General features: G+C 38.8%; 1 protein-coding gene and 1 long non-coding RNA gene across 9 annotated transcripts in view; one reads left to right on the plus strand and one right to left on the minus strand.

Moving 5' to 3' along the window:
* ZNF521 (zinc finger protein 521) overlaps positions 1-21,004 on the minus strand; it is a 271,133-nt gene that overhangs the window by 123,676 nt on the left and 126,453 nt on the right. For 5 of the 7 annotated variants that reach the window (XM_075213446.1, XM_075213441.1, XM_075213442.1 and 2 more), the window contains one exon: positions 6,467-6,553. The exons of the other annotated variants lie outside the window; for them this stretch is intronic. In XM_075213446.1, coding sequence (XP_075069547.1) covers positions 6,467-6,553 — 87 coding nt within the window. The remainder of the gene's footprint in view (positions 1-6,466; positions 6,554-21,004) is intronic. 7 annotated transcript variants of the gene reach the window in all.
* Positions 1-21,004, plus strand: part of LOC142158973 (uncharacterized) — a 67,361-nt gene that overhangs the window by 10,186 nt on the left and 36,171 nt on the right. For both annotated transcript variants that reach the window (XR_012692886.1, XR_012692887.1), the window contains exon 2: positions 14,205-14,369. This is a non-coding gene — a long non-coding RNA (uncharacterized LOC142158973). The remainder of the gene's footprint in view (positions 1-14,204; positions 14,370-21,004) is intronic.

The raw sequence follows: 21,004 nt of genomic DNA on the forward strand, positions 1-21,004 counted from the left end.
ACTTTTTAGTGGGGGTGAACCTGCATTAATAGTGATGCATTAATAGTGATGTTAAAGTTGCATTCACAAAAGTAGCTGAATGCACCTCAGTCTGGACATACTGGGAATCCTATGAAACCACCTATGTCTCTGAAGAGTGCACCATAGATGATACATGTGTGATTGCCTATTTAGCAGTACAGTAACTTTATGCAAATATAGGAAACTATGGGGTCCATGTAGGGGGAGGGCTGAAGAATTTTCGCCGAAGGGAAAAGAATGGAAAAAAAAAATACAGTTGGCCAAGTGACCCAGTTCAAGATAGCTCACTATTGGACCGGCCCGGGGAAGGCAGACACCCCCTTGCCCCCCAGCCCAGCCTGCCCCTGGGTCCATGTACTAAGTGAAATAATAGTGACACATTTACACTATTTCCTCCAGATTTGCTTTCTCTTGGTCACTTTGTGTCGCTATCTGCTGTGGGTGCGCTTAGAGGATGATTAGGTTGATCAGGGAGGAGTAAAAATAGTTTGAGGATTATGTATCATTACCATGCGGCATTGCGCCACTCTATACCCTTCTCAGCGCTCCAAAATAAACTATATGTATCACTCTATATAAATATTAACTCCAACATTTCCCTTCCAAAATAAATATTACAGATTGCAGAGCTATGTATGTGTATATATATATATATATATATATATATACACACACACACACACACATACACATAATATATGCATATATATATATATATATATATATTCACTTATCAATTCGAAATATATAAAATTGCAAAATGTATGCACTAAAAGGCATCTTACATGCCTAATATATTTTGTGACAACACATAGTGGAGGACAAACCACAACTGCACAAATACAACTATTGGATTAAATGCAGGACAGTGGTTCCTATCAAGTAACAATGACTATCTCCACCAAAGTGCTACACTGTGGAGGCACTACCTATATTGGGTATGCCCTCATACTGTACATCCACAACTAAAGTCACATAGATACCCAAGTAATATTTTTAGAGTATATAAATTTCCAATCCTCTATATTTTGTGCTGTGTCTCCTTCTACAAATATATAACGCTCCCTCTGAATGTGCAAAATACTGAGTTCCATTAAATTTGGATTTATGAGGAAGGAATGTAAAAATAAATAGTTATGTCTCTCAACTGTCTTAGTTAAGTTTTAGGAATTGTGATCTGGTTAGTGATATGAGACACAGCTGGGAAGAAGAGTGGCCACTAAGGAGGCTCAAGAACACAGAACACGCTCACATCAACTTGCATAATGTAATAAAATATATCAATTTAAAAAGTCACAAGAAACTAGTGAATTTATATTTTTGTAGAAAGACTTAAAATGAGCACATTTCATATTTCTCTATATAGTACATTGCAATATTAACAATTGTACCCTTCCCATATGTTGCCATTTTCTCATAATGTTCTGTCTATAACATATCTTATGTATTAAAATAACCAGGAAGGCCACTCTGTGTTACATTTTCAGGCGCCCCCATTCCTGACTCTAATTTCCTGCTTAGGAGAGCACTGTGTTCCCTCCCTTCTTCCTGTGCCGAAGACGTGTAGTTGCAATTCGTATTTGGCGGTAAAATATTGCTCATTGCACATCATTTTGCCTGAACAAAACTCCTGTCTGCCAGTGACCCTGACCTTTGGCTTGTATCTCAAGTCTGGACCAGAGCTGCCCTACCTGGACACTGGTCTATCTCTGATTATGATTTAATGGTGTCGCTTGTCACTTGGTCCATCCTGATTCAGTGGCTACCTAGCAGAGCAAACTGGGGGCCATCACATGTGGGTGTTCTGCGGCAATGTTCATCTATTTGCATTGGACACTGGTAAAGACCGCACCAAAGTATAGGCAAAGCCAACCTTTGGAATACATGCGCCTTCTATATCACGTCCAACATAGTGACTTGCCAACACAAAGAGATCCCTATGATACAAACTTTTATTTCCAAGACAGTGACCACAGGCATATAGTTTATAATACAGGCTTATCGTGAAGTCTGAAAGTAGTCTGTCCTTTACATCGTCCTCATTCTTCTGTATTTGTACAATTCCAATAATACTGAAACCTATGCAGATTGCCAAACAGCCACAATAAAGGCATAACATGTAATACACATGGCAGTCAAACACAAATTCAGGATAAACAAAGGGGTCAGCATATTTCTAAAACAAATGAAATCTTTAATTTAACACATATATACTTTTTTTGTATATACAAATCTGATAAGGACACTCCCTAGCTATACTATCACTGAACCATCCGTCCACTTAGAATTGTTTGGTCAACTATTCACTGCAGTTTCCGCCCATTCAGCTTAATCAAGCTTACTCTGCTGGCATAAGTTACTCCTAAATTCTCACTGAAAAAGTCATGTGTTAGAATTCATACATACATTTGATATTAAATTAAGACATATTTCAGTTCTTAATATATTTCTGTTAAGCATTTGCTTAAACCAACCGCTAACTTCGAAGTGGAGACTCTACTAGCACTTGTGACACCTGCATGCTGAAAACATTATTGCCCTATATAATAAAAAAGGACAGTATACTTCCATGGAAGCATATACTTTTATTCTATTATTAAATATTCAGCTTTAACAGATAATCAATAAACATATGTAAAATATTGCATGGAAGATTCTAAAAAAATGACATTTCTATATTTAATAAGCAATATGTTCTAAAACAAATAAAAAATTAGATGAAAAATGACCATATTACAATAAAATAGATGCGCCTGTGAACTGCACAAAACAGGGAATCGATGTTCAAAAGGGGATGTGCATTTAAAATAGTGACGCAATGGTAGCTCAACATTCAACTAGCTTATAGCACAAAGAAAACTACAAAACTAATTAAAGCCTCGATGAAAGAGGTCTCAAGGCTGCCTACCAGAATCTCTCTAGAAACAGTCTGCATTTTATATCCACGACTTTAATTCCTAAACACATATAGCGCATAAAAAACATTAAAAACAAAAAGTAAAGCAGATAATTAACCAATAATAGCAAATTAAACCTATGGGGCTAGAAATGTCCTGTAGTCATCAGTTTCGTAAACCAGCAGAAAAGGCAATATTTGTAACATAAGGTATTTTGCATTCTAATCTCTACTTTTATGTAAATGTGGTTTGGTTAACAATATAGATACAATACCTAGTAAAGCTGTAATAAAACCATTAAAGAGAATGGAACAAGAACATTATATATCAATATGTAATTTCTACATGATATATCACATCCTACATTTATGGTGATGGCACAAAAACTGCAATAAATGTCTGAATCACTAAAAACGCAAGCAAAAAAAAACACACCTAGATATTTTAGTTGTCTCCTTTTTTCCCTTTACAAAACAATCAAATATGTTACAACACTTAAAATAATCAGATCAATATAATATATATATATGACTTATTAACATATTAATAAGTCATATATATTATACTGATCTGATTATTTCTGTGTCAGACTTTGGTTCTTGACTTACATTTAACAGGTAACAAGCCCAAAACTGAGCCAACACTAAACCGACACCTCTAAAATAGCAAAGGTAGACTAGTTACACTCCTTTGCTTGAGTGTGATGAAGAAATCTACAAGAATTGACCAATCAGGAGAAAGTGATGGATATGGAAGTATGAAATTCTGTCTCCACCAAGCTAGGTTTCTTTTCAACATGATTGATGTGCAATGTAATGGTTGCTTCAGTTTATGGTGATAAATGCTCTGGACCTACCTGACCAGTCTCTGGAGATGTACTAATACCTTGACTCCTCTTTCTCTTTTGCCCCCCACATTCAACCCCTTGCCCAAGCCTGTCGCTTCCGACTACGCAACATTGCCCGCATCCAGCCCTTCCTCTCTCAGGATGCCACCAAAACTATCATCCACACACTCATCATCTGCCGTCTTGATTACTACAAACTCCTCCTTAGCGGCCTCATCCATTCCCATCTTGCCCCCCTTTGTTCGATACTCAATGCGGCTGCAAGACTAACCTTCCTTTCACGCCACTCCTCCTCTGCCTCCTCTCTCTGCCTTACCTTACACTCGCTCCCCTTCCCCTTCAGAATCCTTTTCAAACTCCTCACCATCACCTACAATGGTCTCTTTCAGACTACTGCCCCCTATATCTCTAACTTCCTCTCCATTCACACTCCTGGCCGCTCCCTGCGCTTGGCCAATGACCGTCGTCTCTCCTCCACTCTGATCACCTCATCCCACTCCTGAATCCAAGACTTCTCCCGTGCTGCCCCCCTTCACTGGAACGACCTCCCTCACTCCGTCCGCCTGTCTCCTAACCTGTGCTTCTTCAAACGGCACTTAAAACTCACCTGTTCCTCAAAGCTTACCAACCATCCACCTATCCCTCTCTTATCTACTCTGCTCGTACCCCCCTCCTTCCTCCCAGCCCACCTCTTCACTTCCCATTGCTATATCCCCTCATCTGACTCCCTTCTGTGCCTGATGTATGTTTACCCTCCCTTAGGATGTAAGCTCTTATGAGCAGAGCCCTCTTCCCTCCTGTCTCCATACCTGTTCTTCTGCTCTGTCTCCTGCAAAAGCCATGCCTGGAGTTTCTGAAGTATTGGTATTATTTGTTTACTGCTCAGTACTGTTTCACCCTGTATAGTCTAATATTTGTACTATGTGCGGCGCTGCGGAAATCTTGTGGCGCCCAACAAATAAAGAATAATAATAATAATAATAATAATAGTTAACATATTTATGCAAATGCTTCATCTTTAGATCAGAGTTTTAGTATATTGGTTTTAAATAAAGAATACAATATACTATATCATTTCTTTCCATAAAACACCAAGTCCAGAGGTAATAAGACACATGGACTCTTCAACAGTGCAGGTTTTTTAGACTTTCATCTAATGAGTACACGACGAGTACACAGTACGGTCAATTGGCAGAGGAGGAGCTGTCAGAATGAGTCATCTGCTGAGTGAAATCCTGCATTGTTGGAAAGCTCTAATGTCTAAAGTTGAAAGTCCTGGGCTAAAGTATGCCAGACTTCAAGTGGGAAAAAAAAGAAGCATCAGTTTGCAATGTTAAACTCTGCAATTAAATGAAATGATGCTACATGAAACTTTTCCTTGTACAAACGAAGGAGCCTATAAAGAGAACTCCAGGAAATAAAAATATAATGAAACCCAAACTTTTCGCAAAGAATGTCACAGTCATGGGCTCCACTGATTCACAACAAGCTATCAAAAGACTCTTTGAACAATGTAATGTGACCTGTTAAACACATTTCAGCCATGAAACTGCAGTAAGTGAGTGAAAGTAGAATTCAGCACTTGCCAATTCTAATCTATTCACAACACTAGTAGACCTTTTGTTGACCCTGCAAAGGTGTAACTTAAGCCAATAGTGACTGGCAGATGGCTCATGATAACTTAAAAGGGAACTTAAAAAAAAACTAATAAGAGAAAAAAGTTTGACCTCATCTTAATATTTTGTGGGTAATTTTATTCTATTTAATCTTAGCAACCCTTTTTTGGCCTGGGTCTATATCCAGCAACAGTCCATCACTGATGTTTATTTTAACCTTTGTCTCCTGGGTGGTAAAGCACTATATGAAACAGTCATTGAAAAAAAAAATAGCTACAATTCTTCAGACCTAACACCAATGTATGGCAGAATAGCAAAGGTCATCATAATTACCCAAATGAGGGCACCTTACCAGCCTGTAACAAACAATGCATGCAAATAGCAGGTGCAAGAGCATACAAGGTGCATATTTGTATGAACATATTAATTAGAATTAGCTGCAAATTTTCTTGCATTTTAGCATTGATACGAGTAAAAATGGATATAGATATATATATATATATATATATATATATATATATATATATATATATATATATATATATATATATGCCTAGTCCAATCTAACATCATGTAATTGTTGGTTATAAATCACTGCTAATCCTAAATCTGATGGCTCGAACACTATAAAGCAGTGCTTTCATTCTATAATTTAATTAAAATGCAATGCAAAATTAGCTAACCCTTTATTTAGTGAAAGCAAATTGTATATATATATATATATATATATACACTGTATATATACTGGAACTATGGAGGAGGGAGTAAATATGGGAAACAATATTGTGACAGTGCTTGGATGTTACTAATGAAGGAATGTCTTTATTATGCGCTCATAGATATGTCTCTGTTAAGCTTCATGAATGTTCTACCACACAAAGATCCCTCTCCACAAGAGAAATTAGCTAATTGCTTTCACAGGGACTACCTTAAATAACTACCATGTGTATTGTATTGCACAGTAGGTTGTTCAGCTGACCTATACACAGACATTTTATATATTCTTAAAACATTTGAAAAGCTAATGCTGTATCAGGTTTACATGCCAAGACCAGATACATAGTGTAAAAATGGGCACTACCTACCAGTAGGTACTGCCATTGTGGAGGATGCGCAGGACTCAGTGTTGGTGTTACCAGTCATGAAATGTTTGGATAAGACCAGCTTTTCCACTGTACATGGTTAAAATAAAGAAGTGGCTACATTAGCAGACATCGATTAACCCTGATGGATCACTGGTTAATGCATTAAGTAAAAATATTAAATCAAAGCAACTAATATTTTTAGCATTAATAATATTTTTGTGTATTTTCAAACTTATGACACAGTTATAATGCCCTCTACTATTTACTCTGTACGGCGCTGCAGGAGATCTTGGCGTTTTATCAAGCAATAAAAATAAATAATAATAATAATAATAATCATACACCAGTAGGATGAATTCCAGCTAGTGAATGGGGATTATGGGAAAAAATACATAGGTTAAATATTGACACAGGTATTTCATTATACACAACAAATATTAATTGTTTAACACTGACCATATAAGCAAGTGGTACACACGACCCCATAGCATCATATATAGTAACAAATGTGGCAAGACAGGGCAATGGCTTTGCAGATTGGCTAGGTTTGCATTTTTGGGAATCAAGCGGGATAGGCGATAGCTCTGGTTCTGAAGAAGAAAAAAAATGCTTTATTGTTAAAATAAAGCATTTTTTTCTCTATTTGTAAATACAGTTCCAGTGCCCATGCACAAGCCAGCAGGCTGTCTCACGCATGTGCTGAGAGTCCCTGCACTGGCCTTGTGAGTGGTAAGAAAATCTTCATTAACGATGAATCCCGATAAATAGACCCATATGTACAGCGCATCCGGAAAGTATTCACAGCGCTTCACTTTTTTCACATTTTGTTCTGTTACAGCCTTATTCCAAAATTGAAAAAAATCCTTATTTCCCCTCAAAATTCTACACACAATACCCCATAATGACAACGTGAACAAAGTTTTTTTGAGATTTTTGCAAATTTATTAAAAATAAAAAAAACTAAGAAATCACATGTACATAAGTATTCACAGCCTTTGCCATGAAACTCAAAATTGAGGTGCATCCTGTTTCCACTGATCATCCTTGAGATGTTCCTACAGCTTAATTGGAATCCACTGTGGTAAATTCAGTTGATTTGACATGATTTGCAAAGGCACACACCTGTCTATATAAGGTCCCACACCTGACAGTGCATGTCAGAGCAAAAACCAAGCATGAAGTCAAAGGAATTGTCTGTAGAGCACCGAGACAGGATTGTCTCGAGGCACAAATCTGGGGAAGGGTACAGAAAAATATCTGCTTCTTTGAAGATCCTAATGAGCACAGTGGCCTCCATCATCCGTAAATGGAAGAAGTTTGGAACCACCAGGACTCTTCCTAGAGCTGGCCGGCCATCTAAACTGAGCAATCGGGGAGAAGGGCCCTAGTCAGGGAGGAGACCAAGAACCCAATGTTCACTCTGTCAGAGCTACAGCATTCCTCTGTGGAGAGAGGAAAACCTTCCAGAAGGTCAACCATCTCTGCAGCAATCCACCAATCAGGCCTGTATGGTAGAGTGGCCAGACGGAAGCCACTATTTAGTAAAAAGTACATGGCAGATCATCTAGGCCTCCCACGGCGTTTGAGAATCTGTGCCTTTCTGGACCATCTTCAAAAGGTCTCATTTCCACACAATGCTTTACTCCCCACCTCTACAGAGGTCAAGGACCGATTCCAGGCGCAGTGGGAGGCGGATCTAGGAACGTCTTTAGATCCAGAAGAATGGTCAGACATTTATGAGTGGACAGCGCGTTGTTCCATAAATGTCCGTATTAAAGAAAATGCAAATAAATTGCTTCATAGATGGTACTACGTACCTGCTAGGCTTCACGTTATATATCCACAAACAAACCCTACATGTTGGAGAAATTGTGGCCAAGTCGGCACCTTTATGCATATATGGTGGAGCTGACCCAGAATACGCTCGTACTGGACAGCGGTTCTCACACTAGCTACAGTGTTCCTCGACACACCCATACCCTCCAAACCTAAGCATGTACTATTACCCTTGCCTCTCCCAGACCTCCCTACACATGCACATAAGCTCCTCCGGCACATAATCAGCGCGGCTACTTGTCAGATAGCTGCTTCCTGGAAAAATCCTACACCCCCCACACTCCAAATGGTCTGTGGTCGGATTTGGAATACCTATCAAATGGAGCACATCACTAGCGTGCTGAGGGGCTCCTCCGTGTCCTTCTACAAAGTATGGTCTCCATGGGCTTCATACCATAATCAACCACTGCTTCAATTCTAGTAGAGACCGGTCCTTTATTGAAATTATCGGATTTGACTACTTCTTCTAGTTAAAGGCGTGAACTCCTTCCCCCAGTCCCTCTAATTTTCTTTTCCTCCCCTTTCTTGCCCTGCACCATTCCTTATTCCCCCCCTTTCCTTTTGTTTTTATTATTTCTTGTTCAAAAGAAAAACAACATCTGCATGGTACGAGATTAACACGTAGTCAAATCTATATTGTAAAAGCACAGTGAGAAAGTGTTGTACATCGTGTTTATTTATATGTACATATACTCGTTAATGTACCTTTTGAGAATTGTGTAACATTGTTAAAGATAAGATGTTAGTAATAAAACGTACTTTAAAAAAAAAAAAAAAAAAAGTACATGGCAGGCCGCCTGAAGTTTGCCAAAATGCACCTGAAGGACTCTCAGACCATGAGAAACAAAATTCTCTGGTCTGATGAGACAAAGATTGAACTCTTTGGCTTGAATGCCAGGTGTCATGTTTGGAGGAAACCAGGCAACGCTCATCACCAGACCAATACCATCCCTACAGTGAAGTATGGTGGTGGCAGCATCATGCTGTGGGGATGTTTTTCAGCGGCAGGACCTGGGAGACTAGTCAGGATAGAGGGAAAGATGAATGCAGCAATGTACACAGACATCCTGGATAAAAACCTGCTCCAGAGTGCTCTTGACCTCAGGCTGGGCCGACAGTTCATCTTTCAGCAAGACAACGACCTTAAGCACACAGCCAAGATATCAAAGGAGTGGCTTCAGGACAACTCTGTGAATGTCCTTGAGTGGCCCAGACAGAGCCCAGACTTGAATCTGATTGAACATCTCTGGAGAGATCTGAAAATGGTTGTGCACCGACACTTCCCATCCAACCTGATGGAGCTTAAGAGGTGCTGCAAAGAGGAATGGGCGAAACTGCCCAAAGATAGGTGTACCAAGCTTGTGGCATCATATTCAAAAAGACTTGAGGCTGTAATTGCTGCCAAAGGTGCATCAACAAAGTATTGAGCAAAGGCTGTGAATACTTATGTACATGTAATTTCTTCGTTTTTCATTATTAATAAATTTGCAAAAATCCCCCCAAAACTTTTTTCACGTTGTCGTCATGTCATATTGTGTGTAGAATTCTGAGGGAAAAAATTAATTTATTCCATTTTGGAATAAGGCTGTAACATAACAAAATGTGGAAAAAGTGAAGCGCTGTGAATACTTTCCGGATGCGCTGTATATCCTGATTAAGAGGATCACTACTAAAATGCATACTTGCCAACTCTCTACTCTTTCTCTCTTGGAGATCCCAGAGGTAAGGTGAGGTGCGATGACAGAAGGGGATGGGGAGCGACAAATCACAACATTTTGGCTCCGCCACACAATGACTCGAAAGCGTAATTTTGCCGTGGAGGGCAAAATGAAGCAACTCACAGCAAATCGCATCATGGAGGCTCCCATCGTACCTACTTCATTAGGAAGTGGGCAGGATGCGGAAGAATTGCCTGCTCTCCCAGGAGTCCTACCCAGAATTGGGAAGTCTCCTGGACATTTCAGGAGAGTTAGCAAGCACGGCAAAATGTAAGGCCCATTATGTTTTCAGACATCTCAAGTTCAGTCTTGCTTAAAAAATATGCACAAATATAGTTGCAATTATTTTTATTTTATTTTTGATGCCTGTTCTTTCATTTTGGAGAATGAATTTATAATTATGGCAAAGTGCAGTTCCTGCCCGAGGCTGTCAATATAATAAATATGTGGCTGTATTTTTAAAACTGTAATATGTATCTTTATTCCTGAGTAGCTAGAAGCAGGAGAACTATTCAATTATATTTGGGACCGTATTAATTGAAAATTGAGGCAATATTTCCTTGTAAAAATGTGTATCAAATTTAAATGCCTTGTTAAGTCATATTGAAATTCCCGGTGTCTAGAAGATTTGCAGACATAATTCAAATTTATTGTCTAATCCCCCTTCACCCCACCCCAACCTGACAAATAATAAGACTGCATGATATATTAGAGCACATTCATAATTCTGAAGCAAGAATGATAGGCTATTGAAACAGAAGGTAATGATAAAAAATGCATTGCTTTAGCATTCAAAAATAGCCTAAGTGACCTCTTACAATACTCTGACCACTACTGTATGCAGCAAGCAGGAGGCAACCCCTGTGAAGAGTGAATTCTGGCAAACTTCTCTCTTCACAGATGATGCACAGCTTAAGCTATAATGAGTTTTTGGGTTACAAATGCTGAACGCATTAATATTCCTTGATGATAATTATCACAGTATAAGCACCTTTCCCAATGTGAGTAGCATAAAGCAACTGAAGCAGCATTTTTACTACATTTGAAACAAGCTGGAAAATGGGATTTTCTTCTAGTCCCTAACCCACATGGCCCCCCTAAACAGAGATCAACATACATTAAGTCTTGCATATTAAACATCATTTACAATATTCGTACACTAGCTATCTTAGAAACAAGCAACGTGTGCTTAGGACAGCATGGTAAGCATTTTTCACTACAAACGTAAAGGTTATTACATGCTAATGGTTTATATTAAAGTAATACTCATTTATATTGCATTATTTTAGTAAATTGGCCAAACAACCAGTGGAGAATACAGTCTGTAATTTATCTACACCATGTAACACAAGTCACATATGCTACAACACAAAAGGCAACAGGGACTGATCGGATTATTCATAACAAAGGGAATAAGAGATCAGAAACAAGCACAGGATTTTGATGGGGGCAGGGGTGGGAGTGGGTGCAGAGGCTATGGGGCCTGGATGTGAGGCTGCTAGGTTACCCCCAGCTCTGAGGCCTCTGCTTTCCCCTGAGGTCCCTGCTCTGCCGAGAGGAATCCTGCACATGCTCAGAAGTGCCCACCGCTCTGCTCTATCAAGAGCAGAGAGTTGGGCCTGGGTGGTGAGAATGGTATTGCTGTGCCATTACCCAAATTTTGTTACAGTACCCAGAGAAGCACTGTCCCGACCTCAGAAAGCTGCACTAAAATTATCTATTTTCCCAGAACATTCATAGTCTACAAACTTGCTGGACATGCAACGAACATATATCACACAGGCGAGATATGCGGGAGTGGGCGCGATGATGGCATTTCATTGCAGGGGACGGGGCTTGTTGATGCAAATAGCATCATTATGTCCCACCTTCACCAAGACTCTGGAAGGATGCCTATTGTTCCAAATTCCAGGGGAGTAGTATATTATATACGCACCCTGCTAAAGAAAGGTCTAAAAGGAGTTTCCAGGTACTTGTAATCTTACATGTGGTTTATTATGAGTGGGATCATGTCCCAGACCAATTACAGCATTTATGAAAGAAATATGGTGACTTATCGATGTGCAGGTATAAACTGTATAGAAATAAAAAGCCATGATTATGATTTGTTGCTGGATAAAATTTCTATAAATAATGAAGCTATGTAAAGTACATTTTTCTGCTAAATTTTACATGGATTGGAATGGACATTCACTTATACTGCATAAGCCTTGCCAATAAGATTTCAACTTGACCAAAAGAGAATATTTTGAACATAGAAGGTAGAAGCTGCGTGGAAGTCTTGTTGTAGCTCCACTTCTGCAAAAACAGTGACCGTTCCATGCCTTGTCTGGTCAATGAGCACAGTAGAACTGGCCCGGCTGATCTGGTAATACTGGGAGTTATCAGTGACTTAGCATTAGTGATGTACCAAGGTTAACATGGCAGATTCTTGCAGCACTGCGCCTTCCTCTCAGAGTCCAAGCGCCAAGCACTCCACACGTACAGGCTCTTCTGCATGATTAGGAGTTATTGTCATTGTTAGCAACAAATTCTTGTTATTGTATGGCCATGAAGGAAGTTGCACTTACATTTTTAATTAATTAGTTACCCAGCTGGTTTTATCCGGGTACTGTGAGCACCTGTTGGTATTTAAGTATATTTGAATGCTTGGTATAAATATGGTCAATGGACACCCCCTGTTTAATCATGTGGCCATATCTAGTATTTAATACAAGTAATGGTCACAATGTGATTATACCAGGAATATCTCATATGGAGGACATTGCTGATGTATTTCTATATTTGGAGCTGCCACTATAATTATGTATAAAGGGGAAAAGGCTGATATAAGACAATTTATGGAGTCATTGCTGGTGTAACTAAAAGATGAGGGCCCTTCTAATAAATGTGTACAGGCACTGATGGTATAAAGTGGGGAGCACTGTGGAGATTTTCCCTCTTAGGTCCCCAATTGTGTCTGTCTGTGATGTATGAAGAGCAAAAACATTGAATGGCTGCGACAATGAGTGATTCAAAGAGAGGGCAGAGCTCATTGTGCATTTCATCACTCACTGACTTGGCAACCTGGACAAATTGCCACTTTTACCCCCAGCAGGACAAACTTCAACTCTCTTTGGGGGGGCACAAATAATGTAAACACAGTGCATAAGTAGTAAAAATCAAAATGTATCTGCATAATAATCGTACACACATTTAGATTATGCAAATTATTCAGTTATCATAAGTTTAAACAAAGCTTATGCAATCTGATTGTCCGTGTTGATCTTCATGATTTCAACAAGTAATAGTATAATAAGTAATATAAAACAAAATTTAAACAAAACTTTATAACATACTGCTGTAAACCACTATGTCATTAGTAACAATGGACATAAGCAGCAAAGAAACATACACAACAGGCTTTTGCTCAACAAAGTAATTACAATGGCATAGCTGCCAACATTTTAAATAATCAGAGACACTTTTGCTGATGAGCAGGTGTGCCTAAATATAAACCATGTGCAGAACTGTCTAGATGGACCTCAGTAAGCTGCAGCCTTCATGACATGCTTATTAATACAATGGATGTTTTACATTCTAAAAAAAACTAAATTTCAGTAAATATTAACTCTTAAAAATGTAGATAATAAGGATGATTATATTCAATATAAAAGATATGGTTATGTTGAGCAGTTGGATAGTATTAAATAAAGACAGCAATTTGCAAGGACAAAACTTCATAGTTGGGGACGATTATTGGAAATTAGGGACAGAAACTGTGCAATTGTATGTTAAATAGTAAATTTACAGTACACTCAATATCATTAAAAATATTTTATAATTTTAAGTAAATAAAGCTATATACAAATCAAACTTATCCTAAATAATAAAGTTTCATTACAAATGTGTAGCCTAAAGCCCATCTCTTAATCTCTTTTTAAGGTGGACCCATCAATTATATACAACAGAATCTGCCACTTTGTGAGTCAAACCAATATTCAGCCGATCATATCACTAGTAGCTAGGTTCTCATTTAGACATTCTCCATGCTATGGAGAGGAGGTGAAATCGTTATAAAGCAAGCACTTTAGTATATGTCAAAGACTGTGCATGACAGAGCCATACATTATATCTAAAATAACTGAAGTGTTTGTATTTAACTAAATATGTTCATCCTGCTCTCTTTCACACCTTTGATGCAGGTATCCATATTAATAGAGAGGTGCTATTGAAGCTAGCAGAGTAAGGGTGTACTGCTTGTACACTTCAGAAATTCATTTTGTTGACTGGTGGAAAAATATAGAGGAATGGAGCCAATTATGTCACAGCAGCTCAACTGACTGCATTATTCAGCTGTCTGTAATGAGGTGGGTGGTAATTGAAAAATACTCATGTCTGATGTGACACATTAGCACCACTACTGATTCTTTCCTTTTATCTCTGTGTGGGTTTGGTATGAAGGCACTGAGAAGAGGGCTTTTCCCCGCTTCTATTTATTTATATATTTATCCCAGAAGTACCTTGATAAATTATAAATAAATGATCCCCCTACATGTTTCCCTGTACAGTAGTCTAAAGCTGACCCTTAATTCTCTCTATCAGAAGAACATGTAGGTCCTGCTGAGTGCCATTCCCCTGACCAGCACTGCCTTATAGAAACTTTGATAGCAAGTAAAGCATCATGGGAGATATTCTTGTCACCTTTCCGCTACACAGACGCATATTAAGCTACTGCATAGTCAATGAACTAGTCAATGAACATTATAAAAAAAATAGTTCTAACTAATAATTATTTAAAATGCCCGTGACACCCTCATTCTAATTTCCAGGCTTTTTATTAACAGATCTACTTTGATGCAATTTGAAAGTATCTGGTATGATCATGCACTTTTTCTTTTGCTTTAATTTGTTGACTTTCATTTCTGGAAATCCTAAAAAGCACTTCGAGCTAATGAACTAAAATATGCAAACACGTAGTCCTTTAATAAATTATTTTGCCACAGAAACAGACAAACATTTCAATGGCTCTTCATTAGCAAACAAATCTACAAGTGATATTTTAATGCATGACTTTATTCCCGCTCTGTAGGGACCGTAGTTGAGTGTGATGTACAGTACTGAGAAAGGCATCATCAGCCACAGTGTCCCAGGGCTCCCTCCATTGAGGACTACACTGCCTCTGCTTAAAGAGTGCATTTAATTGACTGATAGACAGTAGACTCTTTGTTCACAGAAGACAGCAAAGTAATGGCTGCTTGAAAATTGTACCATCTACACAGTCTCCTGAGACAAGTAACAGGGGGATGTGTCAGGAATAAATAAATAATCTAATTATTAAGCTACTTCCTGTCAAGTTAACTCCAATTTGTTGGCTTTTGAAAGCAACAAAACGAGGCATTTTTCCTCATTATGCTCTTCGTTTTATACAACTGGTAATCGCAGGCAGATTAAAGGGTGCTTGATTATGGGGTTTTTTTCTTCTCTTTTTTATAACGAGTATCTGAAAAGCAGCCAACAGAACTGAAAAAAAAATAAAAATCAGTTCGGGTTAGACAAAATTTCATGCTTGTCTCCCTTCCAACTCCCTAACAGCCCACACTGCTGCCCCATACAGTGATGCCAGCTGTACGGCAAATGCGTACCTCTCCAACTGAGGCCTACCAGGCCATAGGCTTCATCCTGAGAGCTGTAAGATACCTTGCAATCTTGGCAGGTGTCTACTGCTGTCATAGGCATAATTTTAAAGGTGACCTACAAAACCCCATCAGCACACCAAATGCAACAATATGAACAGCTGAAGCTCGACACCCACTGTCCATATTGACATCAGTTCTTTGAATTTACTGCAGAGAAAAAAGAAAAACTAAAAAATATGTTCTGTTAACGTTTGATTTTGATTTTTAGGAAGAGCTGTGTATCAAACTGGTTTAAACAGCAATCGTCAAAAAACTAGTTAAAGGCAAATGATTAAAGTAACAATAGTAATAAAATAGTATAATTGCCATATATCATTTTACAATATACACTTTACATATTTTGCTAAAAATATATTTTTGTTGCTTTGCACATTTTCTTTTGTTCCTACAAAGCTTTGCATATAATTTCTACACCACAAGACTGTTTTATTTAAAGGTTATGTTTTTCCCAATATTAGCCTTCCCCACCCTTCAAATATTTTTGCATAATAAGCCTTGTTTATGTTATACTCAGAGATCAAACTAATCAACTCGATTCAAAATCCAATGATGAGATGCAGTCCCGTTGGACTTCAAGTCAGGTTCATTAATGAAAACAGTGGGAATCTAGGGAATTGTGATATAATAAAAAATATAATGTGTTACAGCTTTGTCACATGTCTCTGAAATACTGAATAGAAAAGAAATATGATAGTTAAGAAATCGGATAATCTGACATCATCAATACACTTGGGATTGGTAGTCCCCAGTTAAAAACATTGTATGTCTCATACGTCTCAAATGTCCCAATTGTAGGCATATTCGGATTGGTCCCAATTCGGGCACAAAGGGGAGATTTGTCTCATTAAGTGATGCCCCTTTAATGTAGCACATACCATCGGCAGGTGCGCACGTCATTAATGGGGTGCTTTAAGGGGAGTATCTGGGAGTGGGCCACATTTCAAAGTGATGGGCATGTCCCCAATGTGACCATCATGACACGTGCTCACTACGGACTCGATTCTGACCCAAAATGTCATACTCTTCACACTTAAATATGCACGACAATAAATATGCTCCTGATGAAAGAGGATAAAAAATACTATAAGGATTCAGGGGCGCACGCAGAGGGGGTTCCTGGTTCTCCAGAAACCCCTCCCCTCCGCGAAGAACGGGGGCTAAACAGTGCCCCTACATAGCGGCACTGTACTGTACAGCAGCCGCGGCGCTGTCAAAGAAGCGTCCGCGGCGGTGCTGTATTGTAGTACAATACAGCACTGCCGCGGACGCTTCTGTGACAGCGCCGCGGCTGCTGTACAGTACAGTGCCGCCGAAATTGAGCTGCTGCGCATGTGTGGCCGCATGCGCAGCAGCTCTCTCTCTCTATTTTTTCCCCCCCTTAAAAATCCTGCGTGCACCCCTGGGACTCTCAGTAATAGGCAGCTCTGCATTGAAATCGACATACAAATATTAGACAAAAATATAAAACAAACAAACAAATATCCCCAGCAGCTCTAGGTTTTACCAGCAAGAAACTCAGCCTGGTAATGATGAATAATGAACATTAATGGGTTTGCACCACACCTGGCAATGAAGCTTGCATACCTAGCTTTGCATGTATAAAAAAGAAGGGGGGTAACAGTGAGGGCTACAGAACCATCTGATCAGGCGAGTTCAATGGTAGCTTTGGAAAATAAATCTATATACAATATAAATAATATACTGAGGCTCTGCTTAAACCCAGGTTATAATGAGAGAGCACTATAAAGTACCAGCATTGGACGATATTTCAAACTGGAAGAAGTTAAGTTCTTCAGTGGTTTTGAGGCCCAGGCTCGATACTGGAAATTAGTGCATGAAAAAGGGATCTATTACCAAGATCCTACGATATGGAAGATTGCCTATTGCAGCAACAGAAATCTTCTATCGCCCTATCAATAAAAGGTTACCAGGCAGAGGCTGGTAGGCAAATCTTAGCCTGTGGGGCAAGACATGGCTCAGCGGCCTATTGAGAACATTTTAAAAGATAAATATGCAGCTAGCCCGGTGACCCAGCCCAAGGTAGCTTACTAAGGGACTGGCCTAGGGGGCAAATGCCTCCAGCCCAGCCAGCTCCAGTCGCCAGGGAAATCTGAGCAATGCTCAGCTCACTCACGATATTAGCTGGCAGTGGTAAGAGGAGTCCCTTGAGTGCAGGGTTTCTCTGTGCATGCATGAGCCATTTGATTGCTCATGCAGACGCACTGTAAGTGGAAGTCTGGATTTGGACTTCTAGTTCCAGATTCATTGAAAAAAAAAGTTGTTAAAAATATTTAATTAATAATGCATTTTTTTTCTAAAGCGGACTCACGTCTAACACACCGATAGTGATAGGAGGAAAGCAGTGGTACTGGCTGGCCTTGGTAAATAGACTTCACCATGCTTTGCACAGTGCAGCCTTCACCCCAGAGATCCACTGATAGCTACCAAGGGCAATACCCTACAATAGCTGAAGTCAGAGGTAGGATTTGATAAATAGGTCAAAGCCCTAAAGACAATGAAAATTCCCACTTTTGCCATATTTGGGCTCTTTTCCCTTTGATAAGCAGACCCTGAGAGAACAATAAATTAATTACTCTTGAAAGACTATTTGGAAGATACAGATTTACACGCATACCATACTTGCATACTATTTGGAGCAACATGAACATGAAATACAGGCAGGGAATAAAAAGAAGATCAACATGGGGTAGAATTAAATTAATTATGATGTTCTAGTGCATGAAAAAACACCAGCACAGTTTAACTATGCACAGAAATGAGGGAAATGGATGTATACATATGGCTGGCAAGATTGTGATTCCCGAATGTCTGGGCAGTGAAATATTATCAAACATACATACACCTGGAAACTTTGTTGATCAAGAGCCATGCCAGTCATGCAATATCCTAGGCACACATAAATGGAGATATTGAGAACAAAAAAACCATTGATGCCCAGAGAAATTCCAGAATGGTTATAAATTTTTAGGATTAGACATGTTCACATGGTATGAGAAGACTTTCTTAATTGTAGTTGATAACTACAGCATATATTTTGAAATAACCAACCTGCAAAACCTTACAACAGGCATAGTAATAGCAATATTTGCAAAATAAGTTATATGTCATGAGTTGGTATCAGACAATGGCCGCCATTATGGATCACAGGAGTTCCGTAACTTCACAATAAAATAGTCAATCATGCACAACCTGTAGTCCATACTTCCCGTAATCAAACAATCAGGTGGAAAAATATGTATGTATTGTCAAGAACAGTCTCACAGAGTGCAAAGGAATGGGACAAGATCCAGAGCTAGGAACCTGAAATACAGAAATACACTAAGTGAAGGAAGGTTTGTTAATGAGCAGAAGGTTATGATCTTTAATCCCAATGATACCAGTGGAGTTACTGCCAGCAATTCCTTTGCAATATATACAGTAGCATAGAGAAAGGCACCAAAAGAGAAAGAAAGCACTTCAATAAAACTGCCAGGCCATTATTGGCCATTGACCCGGGACTAGAAATGAGATGCAGAATAGATATGGAAAGCTGAATCACCACAGTCTTACTACCGAAGAATGCCAACTGGTAAACAGACAAGGAGAAACCAGACTGACCAGAAACGCAGAGAGTCAGATGTGCCCACCAATGCTGCACAATGCAGTGAAACAAGGGAATAGAAACTGGAATTACCATAAAATAAGATTACTGACACAGATGAAACTGACCCAGGACCAGGAAGATGTCAAAGTGAAAAAATGTAAAGATATTTTTCAAACATGATCCAAGCATCTTCCATGAGGCAGCACAGGCTGCTTGAGTCACTACTCACTGCTTAAAGTAGCACACAAAACAGAACACATAAACATAACAGATTCTAGTTTGGTGTAGTACATAATAGAGACATTTGGTTGCTTTTTTTATACATGTCTGACAAAGAAGCACTGATGTAATGCAGATAGAATACAAGTTGCCCAGTACAGACAAACAAGATGCAGTCCGAGTATTCAGTAAACAATACAGTTAGGACCTGCAGTTTTGGGTGGAGTGTAATACCCCAGGTAAGTAATATTCCAGATTAATGTCTAATTTATGCAACTACATCTTTTCAGTTAATTCGACTTTTCAAGTTGATATAATAACTTGCGTGATAGGATTCACAACTATATGAGCAGATTATTTCAATAGCCGGTGCATACTTCATTTTATATTGTATTTTATTGTATTCCCATATTGGACATTTCTTTTAAATGTTTTGGCTGGTATACAAATCATGCAGCCATCTGCACAGTAGGTGTGACGCTGTTCTAGACAAAAGTTAACATTGCAAATGACAAATAAAATAAAGTGATTCTGAATGCTGTGATGTTTGTTATCTGGCCAGTTTTCCTGGACCAACTGTATAAAATAAATAGAATTATCTGTGTAAATCGATGAACATCTATGAAAAACAACACCCAGCAGAAAAGAGAGCTTGCTCCATTACCTACGTTAATATCATGACAGCTGAGAAGAGATGACCTGGCCCACTTCTCATCCCTCCTGTACAGATGGCTATTAAAGGGAAAGTATCCCTTTTGCATGGTCCATGCAGAAACCCTTTATGGGTTTTTTCAGAAAGCAGCCAGTATTGCTCACAGGAGGGCTGGCTCTCGGATAAAATGGAACAGCACAGATTTCAGCAGTTTGTGATCCAATGCAGGATATAAAATCGGAGTTCTGTTATAGTGCACAAAATTGCCAAGCCACTTTTTGTCTCTCTCTTTTTTTGTGCATTATTAAGACTACACATTAGCTATAAACCCAACAAATTTATTGTACACATTTGTGCACTCTTTTTGAACAGTATTTCGGGCAATTATCTACTGTTTATCCCCATAAACCCTAAAATCTTAATTAAACAAGTAGTTTGCTCTAGACCAGCATAATGAATTAACTCTATTCCCAAAAAATGTTACACTATATATTTCAGTGTGAAAATGGTTAATCTTTAGGTCTTCCAGTGAAACGTGGCACAGAACATGACATTAACATGCCCACAAATGTTATTATTGTATTGACGTCTTATGGCTGGATTAGATGCTATGTCATTCTTTATCACAGTGAAAAGAAGGGCGAGGGGCATACTTTTCCCAGTCACCATCTGGCCAAAAATCTTCAAGTTCCATACCCCATGTTTGAGCCAAAAATGCTACACTTGAACTAATCGCCTCTAGTAACTGTAATTAAGGATCATTTTGGTATATTGCTACTTCAATGGCATACTTAGTAACTAAGGAACTAATTATCTTCTCTTTTGATTAAA

Source organism: Mixophyes fleayi, chromosome 5, assembly GCF_038048845.1.
Source record: "Mixophyes fleayi isolate aMixFle1 chromosome 5, aMixFle1.hap1, whole genome shotgun sequence".
Classification (NCBI taxonomy): Eukaryota; Metazoa; Chordata; class Amphibia; order Anura; family Limnodynastidae; genus Mixophyes; species Mixophyes fleayi.